Source organism: Coregonus clupeaformis, chromosome 29 (assembly GCF_020615455.1).
Source record: "Coregonus clupeaformis isolate EN_2021a chromosome 29, ASM2061545v1, whole genome shotgun sequence".
Taxonomy (NCBI): Eukaryota; Metazoa; Chordata; class Actinopteri; order Salmoniformes; family Salmonidae; genus Coregonus; species Coregonus clupeaformis.
Genome location: NC_059220.1, coordinates 55,785,152 through 55,793,634, shown reverse-complemented (window position 1 = coordinate 55,793,634; position 8,483 = coordinate 55,785,152). Strand labels below are relative to the sequence as shown.

The window sequence follows — 8,483 nt, the reverse complement described above, 5'->3', positions numbered from 1 at the left end:
TAGAGCGCGATGGAACAAGGAAATCCCAGACGGCCAAACCCTCAAGCATTGCAATGCAGTGCCTTAGACCGCTGCGCCACTCGGGAGGCCTCTCCTATAGAATTCTATGGTCACGCCTACTAAGGCCAACTTTGAATGGTTGATATTCCAGGCTTATATGCGCTGTGTGTGCAATAGCCTGGGGACGACGTTACACCAAGAAATACTTACCTTGATGAAAGCCCCCAACCTAAAGACATTGAAATTGTCTTTCTTCTGGAACCAAGTTACATGTTTCTCAGTACACAAACGCACACAACAAAAAACAACCCATAGGGCGCGGTGCTGGGCCCAGTCAGATCTTTGACACATTCATCCACTTCCCCGCTGAAAGATCAGACACAAAATGTTGGCACCATTGTAACAGGTTGTAATCAAGCCCTGGTCTCCAGCATGGGAACAGAAGAGGAATACCTGGTGTGGTAGTCTCAGGTTGGGCTACTCTAAATCATCATGTAGTGTCCTGTAATGCTTAGTTTGAAGTGAGACACCTCCGGTCATTCATAACACATACATAAAGGCTTCATGATGTAAACACAAATGTATTAACACTTAGGGAATGATCACTAACAACTAAAACAAATAAACATTAAAGACATGTTTAAACCATACATTTCCTTTTATTTTTACATTAAAAAAATAAATACAAATACAAGAAGTTTCAAAAAGTCAACCAATGCAATTACATCGAACATTACACAGGGCTGTGAATAGTGTAGCTTGTCCCTGAGCTAGCGGACAAATGGTTCTTGCCTCTATTCCAGCTGGAGGTACTGCATGTTGGTTCCAACCTTAAAAGTAACATCAAAGAAAATTAGCAGGTCTGTTAGGAAATGCCTTTGTTACACCATCTGGATAAGGGCATTTCTGTGCTGCGCCAGAAACACTAAATGGGAAGATGGGAAACTCCATTCATTCGTATTATTATATTCCTCTTTCATTTACAAATCTCATGATGTGACCATGAGACATGGATGTATCTAGGGGGATTTGTATTTAGCTGAGCCTGCTAGCTAGCTACATTTCGGCTAGCTAGCAATTGCTGTGAAGTCACCTAAATAATTTCAAATAACGATTGAGGTAGCTACAGCCTGTAATCTAACTCAACACTTATCAAATAAAAATCTAATTGTATTTGTCACATGCGCCGAATACAACAGGGGTAGACCTAACCATGAAATGCTTACGTACAAGCCCTTAACCAACAATGCAGTTCAAGAAATAAAGTAAAGAAAATATTTACTAAATAAAATAAAGTAAAAAATTAGATAACAATAACCAGGCTATATACAGGGGGTACCGGTACCGAGTCAATGTGCGGGGTTACAGGTTAGTTGAGGTAATTTGTACGTGTAGGTAGGGTGACTATGGATAGATAATAAAGCGCAGAGGGGGTGGGGGGGGTCAATGTAAATAGTCCGGGTGGCCATTTTATTATTTGTTCAGCAGTCTTATAGCGTTGAGGTAGAAGCTGTTAAGGAGCCTTTGGGACCTAGACTTGATACTCCGAAACCGCTTGCCGTGCGGTAGCAGAGAGAACAGTCTATAACTTCGGTGACTGGAGTCTTTTACCATTTTTTGGGCCTTCCTCTTACACCGCCTAGTATATAGGTCCTGGATGACAGGAAGCTTGGCCCCAGTGATGTATTGGGCCGTACGAACTGCCCTCTGTAGCGCCTTACGGTCAGATGCCGAGCAGTTGCCATACCAGGCGGTGATGCAACCGGTCAGGATGCTCTTGATGGTGCAGCTGTACAACTTTTTGAAGATCTAGGGACCCATGTCAAATCTTTTCAGTCTCCTGAGGGGGGAAAGGTGTCGTTGTGCCCTCATCACAACTTTCTTGGTGTGTTTGGACCATGATAGTTTGTTGGTGATGTGGACACCAAGGAACTTGATAGTCGCGACCCGCTCCAATACAGCCCCGTCGATGTGAATGGGGGAAGTGTTTGGCCCTCCTTTTCCTGTAGTCCACAATCATCTCCTTTGTCTTGCTCACATTGAGGGAGAGGTTGTTGTCCTGGCACCACACTGCCAGTTCTCTGACCTCCTCCCTATAGGCAGTCTCATCGTTGTCGGTGATCAGGCCTACCACTGTTGTGTCAACAGCAAACTTAATGATGGTGTTGGAGTCGTGCTTGGCCACACAGTCGTGGGTGAACAGGGAGTACAGGAGGAGACTAATCACGCATGGCAGATGTGTTGTTGCCTACCCTTACCACCTGGGGGCGGCCCGCCACTGGTACTTCCTGCTTTAACTACAACAAACTAATTTAAATTAAATAAAAGGTGAACTTACTTGTGTTTCGCTGTCCAGTGACAGCACAAGTGGGGCATTTTATTTGCGAACTCATAACACGATCTGCATTTCGTCAGCAACACTAAAAAAAATATTCCAGGTCACGGAATTTCGAACATTTTCAAAATAAAAGTATCCCACGTAATAGTAGAAGTGTCAATAACCATTCATGATATGAAAAATAATTGTCTAAACATGAACAATGATTCATATTTGTTGATATTTAAGTGACATTTGCATTAAATTGGGGTTTTAGAACATGTTCCAAGGTAAAATAAATGCCCCCAATGTGAATCACTGTATATGGAATGCAGATTGGCTTAGAGCAAGATCTATTCTGGGTGCAGCAGTAAAAGTATTGTTGGAAATACTCAGTAGGGTCTGTAGAATGTATATATAGTGTCATTACATGGGGCTCTGAATAATAGGGAGTGTTGCTGGCCTTTTACTGCACCCATTGCATTGGCGGCCGAATCACATCACATGTGCTTATTGCACTACAGAAAACAGCTAACTATTTAAAAAAGTATGATAAAACTTTGGTAAACCGGAAAAACTGGTGGAACTCCGAAACCTGGAAAAACACAACCAAGAAAACAGAATTTTTTGGGGAAAAAGCGACTTACATTTTTACGTATGGGAGGTTCTGGGAATCGAACCCAATATCCTGGCATTACAATGCTCTACCAAGATGCATGACAGTGTTATAAATGCTTTGTGAAGCCTCAAATTGATATGATTTATAAGGCCTTTATTAAGCAGTGCTTATGCCACCCTTTATAAAGCACAGGTTTGTCATATTTGACATTGGTGGTTATGTCACACAGTTATGCCACATTTATAAAGCATGACATAGTTATAGATGATTTATAACACATTTATGTAGTGTTTATCAAGGCTTTATGAAGCCTTTATAAGCTGAATGTCATTTAAAGCAGGACCAAGTAGGGTTTTAGGGAGTACTAATGTTACTGTCCCCAATACTTCAAAAATATACTTAAATACATGTCATTTTGTCCTTAAAACTTTTAATTGAAATACTGTAGAATTCCATTCATTCCTATGTAGGACTGCTCTTACTAGGTAGTGCCAATATGGCCGACCGGTGGCTTCAAAGCCTCTCAATGGCCAATACATAGCTTCAGCAATCCAGGGTTTACAGTGAGGGAAACATTTATTTGATCCCCTGCTGATTTTGTAGGTTTGCCCACTGACAAAGAAATTATCAGTCTATAATTTTAATGGTAGGTTTATTTGAACAGTGAGAGACAGAATAACAACAAAAAAATCCAGAAAAACGTATGTCAAAAATGTTATAAATTGATTTGCATTTTAATGAGGGAAATAAGTATTTGACCCCCTCTCAATCAGAAAGATGTATGTCTCCCAGGTGTCTTTTATACAGGTAACGAGCTGAGATTAGGAGCACACTCTTAAAGGGACTGCTCCTAATCTCAGCTTGTTACCTGTATAAAAGAAACCTGTCCACAGAAGCAATCAATCAATCAGATTCCAAACTCTCCACCATGGCCAAGACCAAAGAGCTCTCCAAGGATGTCAGGGACAAGATTGTAGACCTACACAAGGCTGGAATGGGCTACAAGACCACCGCCAAGCAGCTTGGTGAGAAGGTGACAACAGTTGGTGCGATTATTCGCAAATGGAAGAAACACAAAATAACTGTCAATCTCCCTCGGCCTGGGGCTCCATGCAAGATCTCACCTCGTGGAGTTGCAATGATCGCCCGCAAGGTCCCCCTGCTCAAGAAAGCACATATACAGGGCCGTCTGAAGTTTGCCAATGAACATCTGAATGATTCAGTGGAGAACTGGGTGAAAGTGTTGTGGTCAGATGAGACCAAAATCAAGCTCTTTGGCATCAACTCAACTCGCCGTGTTTGGAGGAGGAGGAATGCTGCCTATGACCCCAAGAACACCATCCCCACCGTCAAACATGGAGGTGGAAACATTATGCTTTGGGGGTGTTTTTCTGCTAAAGGGACAGAACAACTTCACCGCATCAAAGGGACGATGGACGGGGCCATGTACCGTCAAATCTTGGGTGAGAACCTCCTTCCCTCAGCCAGGGCATTGAAAATGGGTCGTGGATGGGTATTCAAGCATGACAATGACCCAAAACACACGGCCAAGGCAACAAAGGACTGGCTCAAGAAGAAGCACATTAAGGTCCTGGAGTGGCCTAGCCAGTCTCCAGATCTTAATCCCATAGAACATCTGTGGAGGGAGCTGAAGGTTCAAGTTGCCAAACGTCAGGCTCAAAACCTTAATGACTTGGAGAAGATCTGCAAAGAGGAGTGGGACAAAATCCCTCCTGAGATGTTTGCAAACCTGGTGGCCAACTACAAGAAACGTCTGACCTCTGTGATTGCCAACAAGGATTTTGCCACCAAGTACTAAGTCATGTTTTGTTGAGGGGTCAAATACTTATTTCCCTCATTAAAATGCTAATCAATTTATAACATTTTTGACGTACGTTTTAGTGGATTTTTGTTTTGTTATTCTGTCTCTCACTGTTCAAATAAACCTACCATTAAAATTATAGACTGATCATTTCTTTGTCAGTGGGCAAACATACAAAATCAGCAGGGGATCAAATACTTTTTTCCCTCACTGTATATACGTCATTGATCTTAACCGACTTCATTTGGCTTCACTCCATGTATTGGTAACTGCATACTTGGAGTGTGTCTGAAAGTGGGCGTTGCATAAGAAGTGGGTGGATCAACAGAAACGGGTGTAACATCAGCGCTCCATTATTGGTTAGACTGGCTGTAACCAGGTGCGCCGCGGGTCAGTTTAATGTTCACATAGCAGATTAGGATAATTAACGTGGCAGGTTAGGAGAATGAGATTTAGGTAAGGAAAATGGTTAGGCTTAGCTAAAACGCTACATTTGCCAACAATCGACTCGTCGTGCAGCCCAATCAGCCACGCAAAACGGTCTGGAGTGCCAACAAATCTGCATAAATTAGCTGATTTGCTTTCCATACACCCACTTCTGTTGATCTTCCCACTTCTGTTGACACACCCACTTTTATTCACTCCATGCAGTTAACTGTATCGCGTTAGTGTAAATCAAGACTGTTCTCAGGGCAAGTCTGCCGGTTTTGACTAGTAGAAGTTACTTTTTGCAACAGGTTAGGAGAATTAACGTGGCAGGTTAGGAAAATTAGGTTAAGGTTAGGAAAAGGGTCAAGCTTATCGTACGCATCTTAGTTAGATGTAAAATTGCTTCTCAGCAACTGCACCATGCAGCCATTACCTGCATTATGGGAGGCACTACATGTCAACCAATTAGGGTGTTTTTGTTTGACCCACGCAAACGTGGCTAAATACGTGACTGAAACAGGAACAAAGTTTGCCCTGACTTTAAAAATCAATTTATGCTTGATCCGAAAATGTGGTTGGAGGCTCCGTCTGACACAATTGCAGAGCCTCCGCAGGCATGCAGAGGCCAAATTGAGCTCCGTACCACATCGCCATGCACCTCCCAAATTTTGTGACAATGCCGACGCTCCGTATAGCTCCACATTGACATGATTGGTTTACAGTAGTCGGGAGGAGGAGGTCCTGTATAAACACAAACTCACTTCCCTGACAACTTCCATCACAACAACTCTGCGCTGCGAAGCGCAAGAAGTATGAATGCCTTGACTTCTGCAGAGGCCATATCACCTAAATGTTGTACGGCCAATGCCGACATCAGATTGACCATGCAGCGCCTTTTAAGCCACAGGGGATACAAATGAAAAGTGACATTTGAGACCCCTGTCTCTCTAACCAATGAATTGTACACATTATGTTTCCAGTTTGAGTATGTGATAGGGGGGATAGAAAAGGTGTTCAACATTTATACAGACAAACTTTTATAAATAACAGCAGCTATGTTGACACTGCCATGTTCATTAGAGCCTTGCTGTTGGAAAACCACTACAGCAGGGGTATTCAACTCTTACCCTATGAAGTCCGGAGCCGGATGGTTTTCTACCTGATAATTAATTGCACCCACCTGGTGTTCCAGGTCTAAATCAGAGTTGAGTTTGAAGGCACTATGGTGTCCGACTTTTGGCTATTGCAGATGCACCTCCCCCGATTTCACTTGCTGACTTTCGTCTAGTCGGTTTAGTTGGGCTTACCGCTCTAACACTCCCATTGATTCTTCACATAGGAATGAATGGTGTCACGTGATCGATGACTTTTCCCATTCATACAGCCATTGGTGAGGGCCCAGACCCCTTTGTAAAAACAACACAGAAATAAACCACATTATTTCACATTAAAAATAATTCTGAATAATGAAATGACAGTCTTTGTATTAAGGTGCATTTTAAAAAATCCATTATGCACTGTTAAGCCCGTCAAAATAATAGCCCAATCTTGAAGATAAACTAATTTATAATAAAATATCGAAATTATGCATGGAAAGAAACAGGATGCGTTTCACGACCAACTACTTCAAAATTATAGGCAACAATTTAAGATTGAAAGGACTAAAACCGAATCCAGTCCGGATTTTTCAGCCGCGTTGCAGAGTTCCTCGAAGCTCCGTGTTTTGGCCCCAATCTGTGCTCAAAGTTAAACTGTAGTTTCCATGGCTGACCATGGTTTGGTGCTGTTGGCTCGCTCTGTCTGCTCAACCCAGGCTGTGCAGTGCTCCCAGCGGGATCAGAGCGCTCCCCCGCCGGGACCCTACTCTCACATCCTCCTGCTGGGACACAGCTACATTTCCAGCCAAGCCTGGCTTTATTATGTGTGCCTGCGCTGCAGCCGCGCCAGTAGTCGGATCGGGAGGCGGAGGGAAGACCAGAGTCGGGACAAAGAAAAAGGGAGAAAGAGGCTAGCGACCGCAAACATTTGACTGGGTTTAGGAATTAAATTAAAAAGGAGGAGATATAAACAAATCCCCAAGGGAGAAAATGCTGGGTTAGGTTGCATTGACCATGCCACCTTCTGAAAAATAACAGACGGACTGAGGAGGGAGGTTCGGTGTTCGCAAGATCAGGGAGAAAGAGACTTAGTTCCGAGAACAGCCTCAAGAAGAACAAGAGGAAAAATAAAACGTAAAGCTTGTTTGAACCGAATTCTCGAATTGTTTAGTCCGGTAATCACATTATTTGGACGTATTGGCAGCTTTCTAACTGCCGATCAGGTGTTACCGCATCGTACAGCTGTCATTTGGCTTTCTCTTGAAACTACTGATAAAGTCGCGCTATCGTCAATGTGTGTATGAACATAAAGGAACAAAATATACATACTGTCGCCACGGACCCCGAAAGAAACACAAGTTATTCCGTTAATTTTACAGGTTGAGTCCAGTTGAAGAAGTTACATTGCTGGAGTATCCGGGCACTGCTTGTAGCTACCTCCTTTTAACTGGACAATAGGCTACTATCAGAGACAGAAGTTGCCGCATTGCAACAGGCAAAGAAGTGAAAAAACGCCAGCTAAAGTATCCATCTGTATGACTGTATTCGCAAAGCATTAGAGATCTATACGAGAAGAAAATACTATCAACCCAGAGATGTCTAGACGAAAACAGGCCAAACCGCGTTCGGTAAAAGGTAAGTGTTTTTATTTTTTTATGGAGAGACTGGGGACAAACTCACGAGTGGACGCATAACCAATAAGAATATTTCATGGCAACCTTAGGCGAGTACTGTGAAATTCAAATATCGTCACTGTGTTGTCTTATATCTCTAAACAACGTAAAGTAAATAATATATAATTTACCCGGTCCAACGTAGGCTACTCTCTGTAGTGTTACAATAGTCATTCAGGTGTTCCCTGGTCAGTTAATTACTTAATTGATTGTAAATTGGGACCACATTCGTTACCCGACTAGACTGCAACGTATTAGCTCCTGCTCACCGGTATCGTTGATGTGTGAGTCATTATTGTCACCCGTGCCATGTGACCCGTTAGCTGCCCATGCATGCCCACATCTAGCACGTTGTTTTTCGTCGCCATGATTAAAGCATGGGCACATTGGTTTGTGTTTTACTTGAGACCATTTTCTTGGTGAGCCATATTTTCTAGTAAAATTAAACAGTGACAGGGATGGCGAGGGGCATTTGGCTCGTTTTGCCTCTGGCTGCGCTTACACAGGCAGCCCAATTCTGATATCC

The 8,483-nt window shown here is 42.9% G+C and overlaps 1 protein-coding gene and 1 long non-coding RNA gene across 4 annotated transcripts in view; one reads left to right on the top strand and one right to left on the bottom strand.

Annotated features, from left to right (window-relative positions):
- Positions 1-664: 664 nt before the first annotated feature.
- Positions 665-8,132, bottom strand: LOC121576674. Its single transcript, XR_006002508.1, has 3 exons — positions 8,089-8,132; positions 6,368-6,593; positions 665-830 (listed from the first exon to the last, which is right to left on the bottom strand). It is a non-coding gene; the product is annotated as an uncharacterized LOC121576674 (long non-coding RNA).
- LOC121576673 (zinc finger protein 423-like) overlaps positions 6,967-8,483 on the top strand; it is a 130,890-nt gene continuing 129,373 nt past the window's right edge. For 2 of the 3 annotated variants that reach the window (XM_041890023.2, XM_041890020.2), the window contains exon 1: positions 6,967-7,919. In XM_041890023.2, coding sequence (XP_041745957.1) covers positions 7,880-7,919 — 40 coding nt within the window. In that variant the 5' untranslated portion in view covers positions 6,967-7,879. The remainder of the gene's footprint in view (positions 7,920-8,483) is intronic. The other variant, XM_041890022.2, reaches the window with a different exon arrangement.